We start from the raw sequence: 19,263 nt of genomic DNA, 5'->3' as shown, positions 1-19,263 counted from the left end.
GCGAGTGGATATTAATTATCTGGCTGTAATTAAATTCAATGAGGATAGTTTCCTGTTGCACTTTACAAGACAGATGAGCTAAGAGCTCCGAGCAACCAGCCATTGTATTGTTTTTATATCGTTGTATTTTAAATCGGTGTCAGTGTATCAGTGTTTTGTTACTTGTCCGTGTTTTTTGTGGACCCCAGGAAGAGTAGCTGCTGCTTCTACAAAAGCTAATGGGGATCCAACTAAACAAACAACACAAAGACAGAGGAGCTGTAGCAGTAGGATCCAGTCAGCCATTACAACACTGACTATTGACCTCCACTAAGACTGTGTTTATCTGCTGCTCGGTGTCTACAAGAGAGGAGAGGAGATGATAGAGGAGAGAGAGGCTAGGAGACTGCAGATGAGAGGGGTGGAGAAAGGAGAGGAGAAGATGAGAGAGAGGAGAAGAGAGAGAGGTTAGGAGACTACAGATGAGAGGGGTGGAGAGAGGAGAGGAGAAGATGAGGAGAGAGGAGAAGAGAGAGAGGTTAGGAGACAGCAGATGAGAGGGGTGGAGAGAGGAGAAGATGAGAGAGAGGAGAAGATGAGAGAGAAGAGAGGAGAGGATAGAGGAGAGAGAGGTTAGGAGACAGCAGATGAGAAGGGTGAGGAGAGGAGAGGATGAGAGAGAGGAGAGGAGAGGAGAGAGGAGAGAGAGGTTAGGAGACAGCAGATGAGGGGTGAGGAGAGGAGAGGATGAGAGAGAGGAGAGGAGAGGAGAGAGGAGAGAGAGGTTAGGAGACAGCAGATGAGGGGTGAGGAGAGGAGAGGATGAGAGAGAGGAGAGGAGAGGAGAGAGGAGAGAGAGGTTAGGAGACAGCAGATGAGAGGGGTGAGGAGAGGAGAGGATGAGAGAGAGGAGAGGAGAGGAGAGAGGAGAGAGAGGTTAGGAGACAGCAGATGAGAGGGGTGGAGAGAGGAGAAGATGAGTGAGAGGAGAAGGAGAAGAGAGAAAGGAGAGAGAGGAAAGGAGAGATGAGAGGGGTGTAGAGATGAGAGGGGAAGATGAGAGAGAGGAGAGGAGAGGATAGAGAGGTTAGGAGACAGCAGATGAGAGGGGTGAAGAGAGGAGAAGATGAGAGAGAGGAGAAGAAGAAGAGAGAAAGGAGAGAGGAGAGGGGAGATAGCAGAGGAGAGGAGAGAGAGGAATTAAAAGTTGGGCTGCTTTCTTACAAACTGCATAGAAGTTTATGATTATTTTGTCACAACTCTCTCCATATCTCTCTTTCCCCCTTCCCTCTCTATCTGTCCTCTTCTAGTTTGGGAGAACGGAGGTGATTGACAACACTCTAAACCCAGACTTTGTCAGGAAGTACATCCTGGACTACTTCTTTGAGGAGAAGCAGAATCTACGCTTTGACGTGTGAGTAGTTATTCTCTTTGATCTGGTCCTCCGAGGACTCACCAGGCAGACAGGTAGGGAGGGTGTGTGAGTTTTACATGTGATGTACCGCTTCTTCCCAACCAACCCTTCCTTTCCATCCTCCTATCTCTCCTTCTTTCTCTTTTCCCTTCATCTCTCCCCTCCTTCTGCTCTTCCTACTCTCCTTCTCTCTCTCCCTTCTTGCCCTCTTTTCTCCCTTTCCTCCACCCCCTCTCCATCTCTCTCCTGTGTAATAAATCATTCATCGTTATTCTCCTCTGTCTTGATTGTCATGTGTTGTTGAGATTAGGAGGAAAAGAATGATCAATATTTTATATGATGGTTTTATCCTCATTCTCCATACTGCCTGAAGTCCCAGCAGAGTCCCATAATAATTACTGTCCTCCCTCCCTCTCCCTCCTCATCCTACCTACTATATCCTCTTTCCCTCTTCCTCCCTCTTCATCCTACCTACTGTATCCTCTTTCCCTCCTCATCCTACCTACTATCCACTCTCTCCCTCCCCTCCTCCTCCCCTCCTCATCCTACCTACTACCTTCACCTCCCTCCCCTCCTCCAACATACAATACACTCCCTCCTCCCCTCCCACCTCCACATACCTCTTCCCTCCACCTCCCTCCTCCATCCACCTACCTACTAATCATCTTCCCCCTCCTCCACCTCCAACCTACTATACATCTTCCCTCCTCCTCCTCCCCTCCACCTCCTCCATCCTACCTACCAACATCCACCTCCTCCTCCCTCCCCCATCCACCAACAACTACCACACTCCCTCCTCCTCCTCCCAACCTCCACCTACCTATAATCATCTTCCCTCCACCTCCTCCCTCCTCCATCCACCTACTACTATCATCTTCCCTCCTCCCCTCCTCCCTCCACCACCTACATCACCTCCACCACCCTCCACCACCTCACTACCAAACACCTCCCTCCTCCACCTCCCACCACAACCTACAACTCCTCCTCCCTCCTCCTCCCTCCCTCAACCTACCACTATACATCTTCCCTCCTCCTCCCCTCCTCATCCTACCTACTATCACCACCTCCTCCCTCCTCCTCCACCTACCACACATCCTCTTCCCTCCTCCTCCCTCCTCCACCTACCTACCATATCCCTCCACTCCTCCTCCTCCCACCACCTACTACACATCCTCCTCCCTCCTCCCTCCTCCACCTACCTACTATCCTCTTCCCTCCTCCCCTCCTCCACCACCTACCTACTAATCCTCTTCCCTCCTCCTCCCCTCCTCCATCCTACCTACTATATCCTCTTTCCCCTCCTCCTCCCTCCCCATCCTACCTACCTACATATCCTCCTCCCACCCTCCTCCCACCTCCACCTACTACAATCCCTCCTCCCCCTCCTCCCCTCCACCAAACCCTATCCCTCCCTCCACCCTCCTCCCATCCACCTACAAATCCACTTCCCACCACCCCTCCACCATCCAACCCACTACATCCTCCCTCCTCCACCATCCACCACCTACCACTCCCCTCCCCCTCCACCTACCACCACCACCCCACCTCCACCCTCCTCCACCTACCAACACTCCCCCTCCTCCACCTCCCCCCCACCACCTACCTACTATATCATCTTCCCCCCTCCTCCCTCCTCCATCCTACCTACTTACACCTCATCTCCACCTCCCTCCACCCTCCTACCTACTAAACATCTTCCCTCCTCCTCCTCCTCCCTCACCATCCTACTTACTATATCATCTTTCCCTCCTCCTCCTCCTCCTCCCACCTACCTACTAATCATCTCCCTCCTCCCCCTCCTCATCCAACCTACTATTCCTCTTCCTCCCCCTCCTCCCTCCTACCTACCTCACAATCATCTCCCTCCTCCTCCTCCCTCCACCTACCTACTACATCATCTTTCCCTCCTCCTCCTCCTCCCTCCTCCATCCTACCTACTATATCATCTTTCCCTCCTCCTCCTCCTCCCTCCTCCATCCTACCTACTATATCGTCTTTCCCTCCTCCTCCCTTCTCATCCTACCTACTATATAATCTTTCCCTCCTCCTCCATCCTACCTACTATATCCTCTTTCCCTCCTCCTCCCTCCTCCATCCTACCTACTATATCCTCTTTCCCTCCTCCTCCTCCTCCATCCTACCTACTATATCATCTTTCCCTCCTCCTCCCTCCTCCATCCTACCTACTATATAATCTTTCCCTCCTCCTCCTCCTCCTCCATCCTACCTAATATATCATCTTTCCCTCCTCCTCCTCCTCCTCATCCTACCTACTATATCCTCTTTCCCTCCTCCTCCTCCTCCTCCTCCTCCTCCTCCTCCCTCCTCCTCCTCCCTCCTCCCTCCTCCTCCTCCTCCTCCTCCTCCCTCCTCCATCCTACCTACTATATCATCTTTCCCTCCTCCTCCTCCTCCCTCCTCCATCCTACCTACTATATCATCTTTCCCTCCTCCTCCTCCTCCCTCCTCCATCCTACCTACTATATCCTCTTTCCCTCCTCCTCCCTCCTCCATCCTACCTACTATATCATCTTTCCCTCCTCCTCCCTCCTCATCCTACCTACTATATCATCTTTCCCTCCTCCTCCCTCCTCATCCTACCTACTATATCATCTTTCCCTCCTCATCCTACCTACTATATCCTCTTTCCCTCCCTCCTCCTCATCCTACCTACTATATCATCTTTCCCTCCTCATCCTACCTACTATATCATCTTTCCCTCCTCATCATACGTACTATATCATCTTTCCCTCCTCATCCTACCTAGTATATCCTCTTTCCCTCCTCCTCCCTCCTCCATCCTACCTACTATATCCTCTTTCCCTCCTCCTACCTCCTCATCCTACCTACTATATCATCTTTCCCTCCTCCTCCTCCTCCCTCCTCCATCCTACCTACTGTATCATCTTTCCCTCCTCATCCTACCTACTATATCCTATTTCCCTCCTCCTCCCTCCTCCATCCTACCTACTATATCCTCTTTCCCTCCTCCTACCTCCTCATCCTACCTACTATATCATCTTTCCCTCCTCCTCCTCCTCATCCTACCTACTATATCATCTTTCCCTCCTCATCCTACCTACTATATCATCTTTCCCTCCTCCTCCTCCATCCTACCTACTATATCATCTTTCCCTCCTCCTCCCTCCTCCATCCTACCTACTATGGCATCTTTCCCTCCTCCTACCTCCTCCATCCTACCTACTATATCATCTTTCCCTCCTCCTCCCTCCTCCATCCTACCTACTATATCATCTTTCCCTCCTCCTCCTCCTCCTCCTCCTCCTCCTCCTCCTCCTCCTCCTCCTCCTCCTCCTCCTCCTCCTCCTCCATCCTACCTACTATATCTTCTTTCCCTCCTCCTCCCTCCTCCATCCTACCTAGCATATCATCTTTCCCTCCTCCTCTTTCCCTCCTCCATCCTACCTACTATATCATCTTTCCCTCCTCCTCCCTACTCCATCCTACCTACTATATCATCTTTCCCTCCTCCTCCTCCTCCTCCTCCTCCTCCTCCTCCTCCTCCTCCTCCTCCTCCTCCTCCTCCTCCTCCTCCTCCTCCTCCTCCTCCATCCTACCTACTATATTTTCTTTCCCTCCTCCTCCCTCCTCCATCCTACCTAGCATATCATCTTTCCCTCCTCCTCTTTCCCTCCTCATCCTACCTACTATATCATCTTTCCCTCCTCCTCCCTCCTCCATCCTACCTACTATATCATCTTTCCCTCCTCCTCCCTCCTCCATCCTACCTACTATATCATCTTTCCCTCCTCCTCCCTCCTCCATCCTACCTACTATATCATCTTTCCCTCCTCCTCCCTCCTCCATCCTACCTACTATATCATCTTTCCCTCCTCCTCCTCCTCCTCCTCCTCCTCCTCCTCCTCCTCCTCCTCCTCCTCCTCCTCTTCCTCCTCCTCCTCCTCCTCCATCCTACCTACTATATCCTCTTTCCCTCCCCCTCCGTCCTACCTCCTCCTCTTGCATAACAGCCCCTCTCGTTGTCTTGAAAGGCCCAATCAGAGTGCAGGGCAGAGGTGACACTTTATTAAGAGGCTTTGAGAATGGAGATAATTTCCTTATTCCCTTAACTCCCTCTGTACCTCACCTCAGCGCACGTCAACAAGGGGAAAGAAATGTAAAATAAAATAACTATATTCTGTCTAGCGTTATCTTTTGCTTTCTACTGTGTAGAGACAGATGTCCTAAGGGACTTTAGTAGCTAGCTACATATCTACTGTGTAGAGACAGATGTCCTAAGGGACTTTAGTAGCTAGCTACATATCTACTGTGTAGAGACAGATGTTCTAAGGGACTTTAGTAGTTAGCTACATATCTACTGTGTAGCGACAGATGTCCTAAGAGACTTTAGTAGCTAGCTACATATCTACTGTGTAGAGACAGATGTTCTAAGGGACTTTAGTAGTTAGCTACATATCTACTGTGTAGAGACAGATGTCCTAAGGGAATTTAGTAGCTAGCTACATATCTACTGTGTAGAGACAGATGTCCTAAGGGACTTTAGTAGCTAGCTACATATCTACTGTGTAGAGACAGATGTCCTAAGGGACTTTAGTAGCTAGCTACATATCTACTGTGTAGAGACAGATGTCCTAAGGGACTTTAGTAGCTAGCTACATATCTACTGTGTAGAGACAGATGTCCTAAGGGACTTTAGTAGCTAGCTACATATCTACTGTGTAGAGACAGATGTTCTAAGGGACTTTAGTAGCTAGCTACATATCTACTGTGTAGAGACAGATGTCCTAAGGGACTTTAGTAGCTAGCTACATATCTACTGTGTAGAGGCAGATGTTGTAATGGACTTTAGTAGCTAGCTACATATCTACTGTGTAGAGACAGATGTCCTAAGGGACTTTAGTAGCTAGCTACATATCTACTGTGTAGAGACAGATGTTGTAATGGACTTTAGTAGCTAGCTACATATCTACTGTGTAGAGACAGATGTCCTAAGGGACTTTAGTAGCTAGCTACATATCTACTGTGTAGAGACAGATGTCCTAAGGGACTTTAGTAGCTAGCTACATATCTACTGTGTTGAGACAGATGTCCTAAGGGACTTTAGTAGCTAGCTACATATCTACTGTGTTGAGACAGATGTCCTAAGGGACTTTAGTAGTTAGCTACATATCTACTGTGTAGAGACAGATGTCCTAAGGGACTTTAGTAGCTAGCTACATATCTACTGTGAAGAAACAGAGGCCTTCATGGACTTTATGATACTGTAGCTAGCCTCCCTCTGTTCATATCCAGCCTCTGTAGCTCTATGATCAGTCCTCTGTAGCTCTGTCATCAGTCCTCTGTAGCTCTGTCATCAGTCCTCTGTAGCTCTGTCATCAGTCCTCTGTAGCTCTGTCATCAGTCCTCTGTAGCTCAGTAGTTAGTCCTCTGTAGCTCTGTCATCAGTCCTCTGTAGTTAGTCCTCTGTAGCTCTGTCATCAGTCCTCTGTAGTCAGTCCTCTGTAGCTCTGTCATCAGTCCTCTGTAGTCAGTCCTCTGTAGCTCTGTCATCAGTCCTCTGTAGTCAGTCCTCTGTAGCTCTGTCATCAGTCCTCTGTAGTTAGTCCTCAGTAGCTCTGTCATCAGTCCTCTGTAGTCAGTCCTCTGTAGCTCTGTCATCAGTCCTCTGTAGTTAGTCCTCTGTAGCTTTGTCATCAGTCCTCTGTAGCTCTGTCATCAGTCCTCTGTAGTTAGTCCTCTGTAGTTAGTCCTCTGTAGCTCTGTCATCAGTCCTCTGTAGTTAGTCCTCTGTAGCTCTGTCATCAGTCCTCTGTAGTTAGTCCTCTGTAGCTCTGTAGTTAGTCCTCTGTAGCTCTGTAGTTAGTCCTCTGCTGAACATGTCAGAGGATAGTGACTTATTTTGGGTCCTTTACTTATATAGTAACTCAGTCAGGGAATTGGGGGGTGAGGTGGACAGTGGACACATTCAAGTTGAATTACTGTTAGCCAAAGTTTATCACCGGCAGCAGCTGCTAAGACATTTTTTTTTTTTTAACGTTATTGTTTCTAAAGTGAATGGGTGAGTGACAGCAGGGAAGTCTTGGACAACAGTGAAAGGAAAATATACTTTATTCATGAAGTGTAGAAGGATTAAGTGAAATGAGTGGTTTTACTGGCTAACAATTTGTCATTTCAAGTTAATATTAATAGATTTTGAGTGGCTTTCTGTTTGTCCAAATGTCATTGTATCAAATCACTTTGGTTCTGTTTGTTAATGTTCAAACGCCAGTTAAGCCACAAATAGTTTTCTCTCCGGCTCCTGTCAGCTCTTGCCTCTTTAATGTGTGTTTCTTTCTGATTTCAGATATGATATCGATTCCAAAAGTCCAGATCTGGCAAAGCATGTAAGTGAAAAAGTTATCGCTCTGTGCTCATGCCTTATAGTTATTTGTTTTTTACTTTGAAAATCTATCCTCTATGAATGGAAACTTTTGTTTTTAAAATGGGAACTTTTATTTTGAAATGCATCCCATTCCTTATTTTTTGTTTTATGCTAATCAAAATCCATGTCATCCCAAAGCTCAAATAGTGCATAACAATGCCTTACTTCTCATAGTTTCACAATGTGGCCTTGCTGTCTGTCCGTGCGCCTTTTCATTTGTATAATAAATATAACATATTACTTTATGTATTGATAGTGAGTAGCTTTCATAAGAATCCAAATATATATATATCTTTTTGTGTGTAGTTATGATTTAATGAAGCACTGTAATTTGTCACGCCTTTATCAAAGCTTGTCAAACCCATTTTCCGAACCTCTAGGCATGATGTATTGTACTCCAATGCTATTAGCAATGTACTCACAAGTAATGATGACCAATGGATGGTGCAGTGAAAGCTTTGATAAGCAACCCATTGCTCACACATACACAATTATAATTATATTTGCAGCTAGCAGTTTGCATAATAGCAGAATATTCATCATTATTTCCACATTTGTCATGACTCTATTGTTTTTGTACTCGTTAATAGCTCTCTCCTCTCACACAAAAACCACTTCCCTCTTCATCCCTTATTTCTCTACCACCCTCTTCTGCACTTCTCTCCCTCTCTGCTGTTTTCTCTTGTCCTTGTTTTTATGATGGTGTTGTATGGTTTGAGTCTTGTGCCTACATGATATGCTCTGTTGTTGTTGTTGTCTATGCTGCTGCCTGGTGTACCCCTCCTCCTCTTCCTCCTCCTCCTCTTCCTCCTTCTCCCTGGAAGCCCTCCGACATTGACGTACGTGTTTGACTCCTCTGAAAAACTTTATGCTTATAACAACGCCTATAATAAAGGCTTAGAACACTCTGCTTAGCTCCATCCTAACCACACCAACTGTCCTTGTTACCCCGTCTCCCCCATCTCTCCCCTGAACCCCCTCTCTCCCTCCTTTCTCACCCGTCTCTCCCTGCTTTCCCTGTTTCCCCATTAACACTCCCTTCCCCGTCACGCCTCACTCCTCCGTCTTTCCTGCCTCCCCCTGTCCCTCCAGCAGGACTTCTTGGGGCAGGTGTTCTGTACTCTGGGAGAGATCGTAGGATCCCCCGCCAGTCGACTGGAGAAACCCCTTGGGTGAGTAGTGCTGCCCTTGGTTGATTGGTTGATTGATTGTGTGGGTAAGTAGAATTGGTCTTAAACTGAGACCATGATGTTACCACGAGCACCAGGATGAACCGAAGAAGTTGCAGATGAACAAGATGCAAGATGATGCACTGACAGAGGATTTGAGCATGTACACGGCTGTGCTTCAATCTGCTACAGTGTGATGGCTATGAGACCAAAAGAGCAGAGAAGTTTAACCTCGCACTTAGTCTTTTTAATTCTTATATCATTTTTTTAGTGGGTGGATCAGCTTTAATATTGCGGATAGATTGTTGATTCCATCAATGTACATGTCTGAATCATTTCCAGTCCCTCATATATTTTGGGGGTAAATACTATTTTTCTTATGTCCATCCAGTTTGATTTCTATTTGTAACTGTGCTATTTCACAAAAGTTCTGAACCTATAAACATTTTACAGACCCCGTATGTTTTACATCTTATTAGTCCCACTCTTCAGCTCCATTCAACCCCTCCCATCTATCTCTTAACACCATCCATGTTGGATTTCTTTTTGCCATATCATTTTCAACTGTGCTGTGATGTTTCACAAAAGTACTGAACCTTTCTATTCTCATAGTTTCTACAGATTGTAAATTAAAGATAAACATAATTATTTAATTTACACAAAATAATTATTATATTGATTGATTGGTTTGCGATGACTTTTCAAATCACCCAGTATTGCTATCTGCAGTGTTAGTTCTAGGCAAATGTTGCAATTCTTCAGCCATTCTTGGACCTGTGGCCAAAAACGAGCTACATATGGGCAGTACCAAAATAAATGATCGAATGACTCTGCCTCCTCACAACAGAATCTGCAGAGCTGGGAAGATTGTTATGTATATGGGGGATACATTCTATTGGTTGCAAGAATTTTGTATAGTAATTTAAATAAAAAAATTATACGTTTTGAATCCGGCGTTGTTTTGCGTATCAATTCATAAACCATGTGCCATGGAAATGGGTACATCGAAAATCTCTTCCCAACTATTTAGCAATTTATATGGCACAGCTGCCAATGTTTTGGTCCTTAAATGAAACTGGTATATATATATTTTTTTTTAAATTAATTTTCTTTTTTAATTTTATCCCATTTTCTCCCCAACTTTCGTGGTATCCAATCGCTAGTAATTACTATCTTGTCTCATCGCTACAACTCCCGTACGGGCTCGGGAGAGACGAAGGTCGAAAGCCATGCGTCCTCCGAAGCACAACCCAACCAAGCCGCACTGCTTCTTAACACAGCGCGCCTCCAACCCGGAAGCCAGCCGCACCAATGTGTCGGAGGAAACACCGTGTACCTGGCCCCCTTGGTTAGCGCGCACTGCGCCCGGCCCGCCACAGGAGTCGCTGGTGCGCGATGAGACAAGGATATCCCTACCGGCCAAACCCTCCCTAACCCGGACGACGCTATGCCAATTGTGCGTCGCCCCACGGACCTCCCGGTCGCGGCTGGCTGCGACAGAGCCTGGGCGCGAACAGACAGAGCCTGGGGCAGTTAGCACTGCGATGCAGTGCCCTAGACCACTGCGCCACCCGGGAGGCCCGAAACTGGTATATATTTTTATTTAGCACCATTTTCTTTAAACCATTTTTGGTCTTTAATCCGACAGAGAAGTTCCATACTTTTTCCCCCTTCTACTTGCCTCCGCCATTTCTGTGGTAATGCTGCAATTAGATGGTTGTACTTTTGGGTAGAGCAGACATTTCCATATGTCTGTGTTAGCTGCATGTGTGACATAACTCCACCATGAAATTACCAAAAGTAAGCGGTTGTAATCTGAATAAAGGGAAAAAGGCCATTCTTGAACATGAGGTGAGACATTCTTGCTAATTTACTAGAGAACCATTTTGGATTGAAGTATAACTTTTGTATGGCTGATGCCTTTAGTGAGAGATCTAATGCTTTCATATTTAATAATTTCTGCCCTCCGAATTCATATTCATTATAAAAAATAGGCCCTTTTAATTTTGTCTGGCATGCCATTCCAAATAAAATTGTATATTTTTTGCTCATATAATTTAAAAAGCAGGTCACTAGGTGTAGGCAAAACCATAAGCAAATAGGTCATCTGTGATATGACTAAAGAGTTAATCAGGGTAAACTGTAATATGACTAAAGAGTTAATCAGGGTAAACTGGGATATGACTAAAGAGTTAATCAGGGTAAACTGGGATATGACTAAAGAGTTAATCAGGGTAAACTGTGATATGACTAAAGAGTTAATCAGGGTAAACTGGGCTATGACTAAAGAGTTAATCAGGGTTAACTGGGATATGACTAAAGAGTTTATCAGGGTAAACTGGGATATGACTAAAGAGTTAATCAGGGTAAACTGGGATATGACTAAAGAGTTGATCAGGGTTAACTGGGATATGACTAAAGAGTTAATCAGGGTAAACTGGGATATGACTAAAGAGTTAATCAGGGTAAACTGGGATAAGACTAAAGAGTTAATCAGGCTAAACTGGGATATGTCTAAAGAGTTAATCAGGGTTAACTGGGATATGACTAAAGAGTTAATCAGGGTAAACTGGGATATGACTAAAGAGTTAATCAGGGTAAACTGGGATAAGACTAAAGAGTTAATCAGGGTAAACTGGGATAAGACTAAAGAGTTAATCAGGGTAAACTGGGATAAGACTAAAGAGTTAATCAGGGTAAACCCGGGATATGACTAAAGAGTTAATCAGGGTAAACTGGGATATGACTAAAGAGTTAATCAGGGTAAACTGGGATATGACTAAAGAGTTAATCAGGGTAAACTGGGATATGACTAAAGAGTTAATCAGGGTAAACTGGGATATGACTAAAGAGTTAATCAGGGTATGAGTACGAGTATGTCCACATCCCCGTCAGACCATTTTATTGGTAAACTACACGTTAATGTAAAAGTTGTATTTTTTTCGTGATCCAATACCTAATATAATACACTTATCATAATTTGCTTTTAATCCAGAGAGGTTAGAAAAAATATCTGATCCTCTATGAGGCTGTGGAGGGATTCTAATTGTGGATTTAAAAGAAAACATGAATCATTAATAAACATTAATATCAACAAAAAAAGTTTGGTATACTTCCTCTGGTCTACCATCACACTCTGGACTTAAAGGCTTTAATGGCATCAGGAAGTTCTCCCTCTGAGTCTTTCTGTACATTTACATCATTAATAGAGAAACAATCCATACAATGAGCTTCGGTTAGTGGAGATGGAGGAGACGGAAATGAAAACATATTCTTAAAAGTACTTTACTTCCTCTTTCAAAACATTGTTCGGTGAATCATGAGTGACCCCATCATTTGTAACAAGTTTCAGGAAAAACTAATTGGTAGCATTTCTATGTTGAAGATTGGAAAAGAATTTGGTGCATTTTTCCCCATATTCCATCCAGTTCACTTTAAAAAAAATAAACATATATATTACACTGAATCTTTCTTGAATAAGTTCCTCCATTTCTTTTTGTTTTTCCTCTAACTTACTCTGAGCCTCTATGGTTGTTTGTATTGCTATCTATCTGTTCTGTTAGTCCTTCAATGTCCTTTGTTAATATGGACTCTTTTGACCTAAATTGCTTTTGTTTTATAGATGACTACTGAATTGCATGGCCTCTAAAGGCACATTTGAACGTGTCGCGTACAATAAGGGCATCTGCTGTACTTATGTTATCTCTGGAAAAAGTCAGTTATAAATTCTTCTGTCCTAGTTAAAAACAAGTTATCATCTAGGAGGCTTTGATTACATGTCCAATATCCTCGCCCACGTGGACATTCTGTAAGAGTAATATATGAATTATGTGCCAATTATGTGATGGTCCCACTGCATTCTGTTTCCTATCAACACTTTTTAAAAAACTTTTGCTGCCAGAGAGAATGACATAAGAAAGTAGTCAAGACGACGAGCTCGCGCTTAGTCTTAGCAGAAATCAGCCCGATATCGCTGTTTACTTGGTGTATCACTGACTGTACCTTTAACTAACCCTTGGTTCTGGTCTAACACCCACACTAGCACACCACGTAGTCTTAGAATGAAACACTACATGTATATTTAGCATGCATGGCCCTCGTTCCCATTGCATCGCCTTCCCAGTGGCTCTTAGAGAGAGTTCCCTAACAACCAACCACTTGGGTCAATCAACAGTAACACTGAAACAGGAAATGAGCTTGCTCCGCCTCAAGAGCTGAACTGTGTTCAGTCATAGAGCCAAATTGTACTTGCACCAGTTGCCGTGTGCTTGACTTTCTCCACGTCGCCCACTAGATCATGAAAAGCACCATTGGCTCTCTATATATGAGTCTGTGCATTGGAACGTAACACAGCCAGCCAGCGCTTTCATTGGCTTCCATGTGTTCTAGAGTGTGTCCCAAATTGCCCTATTCCCTATACTGTATATATTCCCTATATAGTGCACTACTTGTGCACAATAAAGGGCATGGGAGGCCATTTGGGACAATGCCCTAGACTCTAGCTGTGGGATGGTGATAAATATGACTGTCGTCTATAGCCATCTGTGGAGTACTTGATGTGTTCAGATTAGACTGGTGTGCGTTGATGGCGCTAGTAATTGAACAGGACCGGGGGCTTCCTGTGTGTGTGTGTGTGTGTGTGTGTGTGTGTGTGTGTGTGTGTCTGCACTAACACTGTTACTGTCATTAGGGAAGCAATCTGCCATGCAGAGACACCATCTAATAGAGACACTGTCAACATGAGAAACAGACAGACAGACACCATCTAATAGAGACACTGTCAACATGAGAGACAGACAGACAGACACCATCTAATAGAGACACTGTCAACATGAGAGACAGACAGACACCATCTAATAGAGACACTGTCAACATGAGAGACAGACAGACAGACACCATCTAATAGAGATACTGTCAACATGAGAGACAGACAGACACCATCTAATAGAGACACTGTCAACATGAGAGACAGACAGACAGACACCATCTAATAGAGATACTGTCAACATGAGAGACAGACAGACAGACACCATCTAATAGAGACACTGTCAACATGAGAGACAGACAGACAGACACCATCTAATAGAGACACTGTCAACATGAGAGACAGATAGACAGAGAGACACCATCTAATAGAGATACTGTCAACATGAGAGACAGACAGACAGACACCATCTAATAGAGACACTGTCAACATGAGAGACAGACAGACAGACACCATCTAATAGAGATACTGTCAACATGAGAGACAGACAAACACCATCTAATAGAGACACTGTCAACATGAGAGACAGACAGACAGACACCATCTAATAGAGACACTGTCAACATGAGAGACAGACAGACAGACAGACAGACACCATCTAATAGAGACACTGTCAACATGAGAGACAGACAGACAGACAGACACCATCTAATAGAGACACTGTCAACATGAGAGACAGACAGACAGACACCATCTAATAGAGACACTGTCAACATGAGAGACAGACAGACAGAGAGACACCATCTAATAGAGATACTGTCAACATGAGAGACAGACAGACAGACACCATCTAATAGAGATACTGTCAACATGAGAGACAGACAGACAGACACCATCTAATAGAGACACTGTCAACATGAGAGACAGACAGACACCATCTAATAGAGACACTGTCAACATGAGAAACAGACAGACAGACACCATCTAATAGAGACACTGTCAACATGAGAGACAGACAGACAGACACCATCTAATAGAGATACTGTCAACATGAGAGACAGACAGAGAGAGAGACACCATCTAATAGAGATACTGTCAACATGAGAGACAGACAGACAGAGAGACACCATCTAATAGAGATACTGTCAACATGAGACAGACAGACAGATACCATCTAATAGAGATACTGTCAACATGAGAGACAGACAGACAGACACCATCTAATAGAGATACTGTCAACATGAGAGACAGACAGACAGAGAGACACCATCTAATAGAGATACTGTCAACATGAGAGACAGACAGACAGACACCATCTAATAGAGATACTGTCAACATGAGAGACAGACAGACAGAGAGACACCATCTAATAGAGATACTGTCAACATGAGAGACAGACAGACAGACAGACACCATCTAATAGAGACACTGTCAACATGAGAGACAGACAGACACCATCTAATAGAGACACTGTCAACATGAGAGACAGACAGAGAGACACCATCTAATAGAGACACTGTCAACATGAGAGACAGACAGACAGACACCATCTAATAGAGATACTGTCAACATGAGAGACAGACAGACAGACACCATCTAATAGAGACACTGTCAACATGAGAGACAGACAGACAGATACCATCTAATAGAGACACTGTCAACATGAGAGACAGACAGACAGACACCATCTAATAGAGACACTGTCAACATGAGAGACAGACAGACAGACAGACACCATCTAATAGAGACACTGTCAACATGAGAGACAGACAGACAGACACCATCTAATAGAGACACTGTCAACATGAGAGACAGACAGACACCCTTTTCTCATAACGTCATTAGTACCAGCAACGTACTAGACAAAATGGAAATGTATGGTGCTTTTTATAATGGGGCGGCAGGTAGCCTAGTGGTTAGAGCGTTGGACAAGTAACTGAAAGGTTGCAAGATCGAATCCCTGGGGTGACAAGGTACAAATATGTCGTTCTGCCCCTGAACAAGGCAGTTAACCCACTGTTCCTGTGACGTCATTGAAAATAAGAATTTGGTCTTAACTGACTTTCCTAGTTAAATAAAGGTAAAAAAAAATAAAAAAGAATCATCATTATTAAAGACTCACATAGTTTATATTCATTTCAACCACTTGATGTCTACGGTGTACGAGGTGCTTTGCTAAAGAACGATGTTAAAACAACCAAAGGGGCTGATTCACTTGGTCCCGACTTACTGCAGCTCTCTGCCTCTCTTACTGCAGCTCTCTGCTCTACTTACTGCAGCTCTCTGCTCTACTTACTGCAGCTCTCTGCCCTACTTACTGCAGCCCTCTCTGCTCTACTTACTGCAGCTCTCTGACTCTCTTACTGCAGCTCTCTGCTCTACTTACTGCAGCTCTCTGCTCTACTTACTGCAGCTCTCTGCCCTACTTACTGCAGCCCTCTCTGCTCTACTTACTGCAGCTCTCTGCCCTACTTACTGCAGCTCTCTGCCCTACTTACTGCAGCTCTCTGCTCTACTTACTGCAGCTCTCTGCCCTACTTACTGCAGCTCTCTGCTCTACTTACTGCAGCTCTCTGCTCTACTTACTGCAGCTCTCTGCTCTACTTACTGCAGCTCTCTGCCCTACTTACTGCAGCTCTCTGCTCTACTTACTGCAGCTCTCTGCCCTACTTACTGCAGCTCTCTGCCCTACTTACTGCAGCTCTCTGCCCTACTTACTGCAGCTCTCTGCTCTACTTACTGCAGCTCTCTGCCCTACTTACTGCAGCTCTCTGCCCTACTTACTGCAGCTCTCTGCCCTACTTACTGCAGCTCTCTGCCCTACTTACTGCAGCTCTCTGCTCTACTTACTGCAGCTCTCTGCTCTACTTACTGCAGCTCTCTGCTCTACTTACTGCAGCTCTCTGCTCTACTTACTGCAGCTCTCTGCTCTACTTACTGCAGCTCTCTGCCCTACTTACTGCAGCTCTCTGCCCTACTTACTGCAGCTCTCTGCTCTACTTACTGCAGCTCTCTGCTCTACTTACTGCAGCTCTCTGCTCTACTTACTGCAGCTCTCTGCCCTACTTACTGCAGCTCTCTGCTCTACTTACTGCAGCTCTCTGCCCTACTTACTGCAGCTCTCTGCTCTACTTACTGCAGCTCTCTGCCCTACTTACTGCAGCTCGCTGACTCTCTTACTGCAGCTCTCTGCCCTACTTACTGCAGCTCTCTGCTCTACTTACTGCAGCTCTCTGCTCTACTTACTGCAGCTCTCTGCTCTACTTACTGCAGCTCTCTGCTCTACTTACTGCAGCTCTCTGCTCTACTTACTGCAGCTCTCTGCTCTACTTACTGCAGCTCTCTGCCCTACTTACTGCAGCTCTCTGCCCTACTTACTGCAGCTCTCTGCTCTACTTACTGCAGCTCTCTGCTCTACTTACTGCAGCTCTCTGCTCTACTTACTGCAGCTCTCTGCTCTACTTACTGCAGCTCTCTGCTCTACTTACTGCAGCTCTCTGCCCTACTTATTGCAGCTCTCTGCCCTACTTACTGCAGCTCTCTGCCCTACTTACTGCAGCTCTCTGCCCTACTTACTGCAACTCTCTGCCCTACTTACTGCAGCTCTCTGACTCTCTTACTGCAGCTCTCTGACTCTCTTACTGCAGCTCTCTGCTCTACTTACTGCAGCTCTCTGCTCTACTTACTGCAGCTCTCTGCTCTACTTACTGCAGCTCTCTGCTCTACTTACTGCAGCTCTCTGCCCTACTTACTGCAGCTCTCTGCTCTACTTACTGCAGCTCTCTGCTCTACTTACTGCAGCTCTCTGCTCTACTTACTGCAGCTCTCTGCCCTACTTACTGCAGCTCTCTGCCCTACTTACTGCAGCTCTCTGCCCTACTTACTGCAGCTCTCTGCCCTACTTACTGCAGCTCTCTGCCCTACTTACTGCAGCTCTCTGCTCTACTTACTGCAGCTCTCTGCCCTACTTACTGCAGCTCTCTGCCCTACTTACTGCAGCTCTCTGCTCTACTTACTGCAGCTCTCTGCCCTACTTACTGCAGCTCTCTGCCCTACTTACTGCAGCTCTCTGCTCTACTTACTGCAGCTCTCTGCCCTACTTACTGCAGCTCTCTGCTCTACTTACTGCAGCTCTCTGCTCTACTTACTGCAGCTCTCTGCCCTACTTACTGCAGCTCTCTGCCCTACTTACTGCAGCTCTCTGCTCTACTTACTGCAGCTCTCTGCTCTACTTACTGCAGCTCTCTGCTCTACTTACTGCAGCTCTCTGCTCTACTTACTGCAGCTCTCTGCCCTACTTACTGCAGCTCTCTGCTCAACTTACTGCAGCTCTCTGCCCTATTTACTGCAGCTCTCTGACTCTCTTACTGCAGCTCTCTGCAGCTCTCTGCCCTACTTACTGCAGCTCTCTGCCCTACTTACTGCAGCTCTCTGCTCTACTTACTGCAGCTCTCTGCTCTACTTACTGCAGCTCTCTGCCCTACTTACTGCAGCTCTCTGCTCTACTTACTGCAGCTCTCTGCTCTACTTACTGCAGCTCTCTGCTCTACTTACTGCAGCTCTCTGCTCTACTTACTGCAGCTCTCTGCTCTACTTACTGCAGCTCTCTGACTCTCTTACTGCAGCTCTCTGCAGCTCTCTGCACTACTTACTGCAGCTCTCTGCCCTACTTACTGCAGCTCTCTGCTCTACTTACTGCAGCTCTCTGCTCTACTTACTGCAGCTCTCTGCTCTACTTACTGCAGCTCTCTGCTCTACTTACTGCAGCTCTCTGCTCTACTTACTGCAGCTCTCTGCTCTACTTACTGCAGCTCTCTGCCCTACTTACTGCAGCTCTCTGCTCTACTTACTGCAGCTCTCTGCTCTACTTACTGCAGCTCTCTGCTCAACTTACTGCAGCTCTCTGCTCTACTTACTGCAGCTCTCTGCTTTACTTACTGCTGCTCTCTGCTCTACTTACTGCAGCTCTCTGCTCTACTTACTGCAGCTCTCTGCCCTACTTATTGCAGCTCTCTGCCCTACTTACTGCAGGTCTCTGCCCTACTTACTGCAGGTCTCTGCCCTACTTACTGCAGCTCTCTGCCCTACTTACTGCAGCTCCCTGACTCTCTTACTGCAGCTCTCTGCTCTACTTACTGCAGCTCTCTGCTCTACTTACTGCAGCTCTCTGCTCTACTTACTGCAGCTCTCTGCTCTACTTACTGCAGCTCTCTGCTCTACTTACTGCAGCTCTCTGCTCTACTTACTGCAGCTCTCTGCTCTACTTATGCAGCTCTCTGCTCTACTTACTGCAGCTGTCTTCCCCACTTTCTGCAGTTCTCTGCCCTACTTACTGCAGCTCTCTGCTCTACTTACTTCAGCTCTCTCTGCTCTACTTACTGCAGCTCTCTCTGCTTTACTTACTGCAGCTCTCTGCTCTACTTACTGCAGCTCTCTGCTCTACTTACTGCAGCTCTCTGCTCTACTTACTGCAGCTCTCTGCTCTACTTACTGCAGCTGTCTTCCCCACTTTCTGCAGTTCTCTGCCCTACTTACTGCAGCTCTCTGCTCCACTTACTGCAGCTCTCTGCCCTACTTTCTGCAGTTCTCTGCC

At 45.8% G+C, this 19,263-nt stretch overlaps 1 protein-coding gene across 6 annotated transcripts in view; it reads left to right on the top strand.

The window, feature by feature from the left end:
- Positions 1–19,263, top strand: part of LOC129829491 (copine-8-like) — a 206,233-nt gene that overhangs the window by 56,993 nt on the left and 129,977 nt on the right. For 3 of the 6 annotated variants that reach the window (XR_008755400.1, XM_055891199.1, XM_055891204.1), the window contains exons 4-7: positions 1,290–1,393; positions 7,719–7,758; positions 8,621–8,635; positions 8,889–8,968. Coding sequence is in view for 5 of the 6 variants with exons in the window: in XM_055891199.1 (XP_055747174.1) it covers positions 1,290–1,393; positions 7,719–7,758; positions 8,621–8,635; positions 8,889–8,968 (239 nt within the window). In the remaining variant the exon portion in view is untranslated. The remainder of the gene's footprint in view (positions 1–1,289; positions 1,394–7,718; positions 7,759–8,620; positions 8,636–8,888; positions 8,969–19,263) is intronic. The other 3 variants (XM_055891201.1, XM_055891203.1, XM_055891202.1) reach the window with 3 other exon arrangements.

Source organism: Salvelinus fontinalis, chromosome 31, assembly GCF_029448725.1.
Source record: "Salvelinus fontinalis isolate EN_2023a chromosome 31, ASM2944872v1, whole genome shotgun sequence".
Lineage (NCBI taxonomy): Eukaryota > Metazoa > Chordata > Actinopteri > Salmoniformes > Salmonidae > Salvelinus > Salvelinus fontinalis.
Note: the sequence above shows the minus strand (reverse complement) of the source record. Positions and strands in the feature narration are given on the sequence as shown.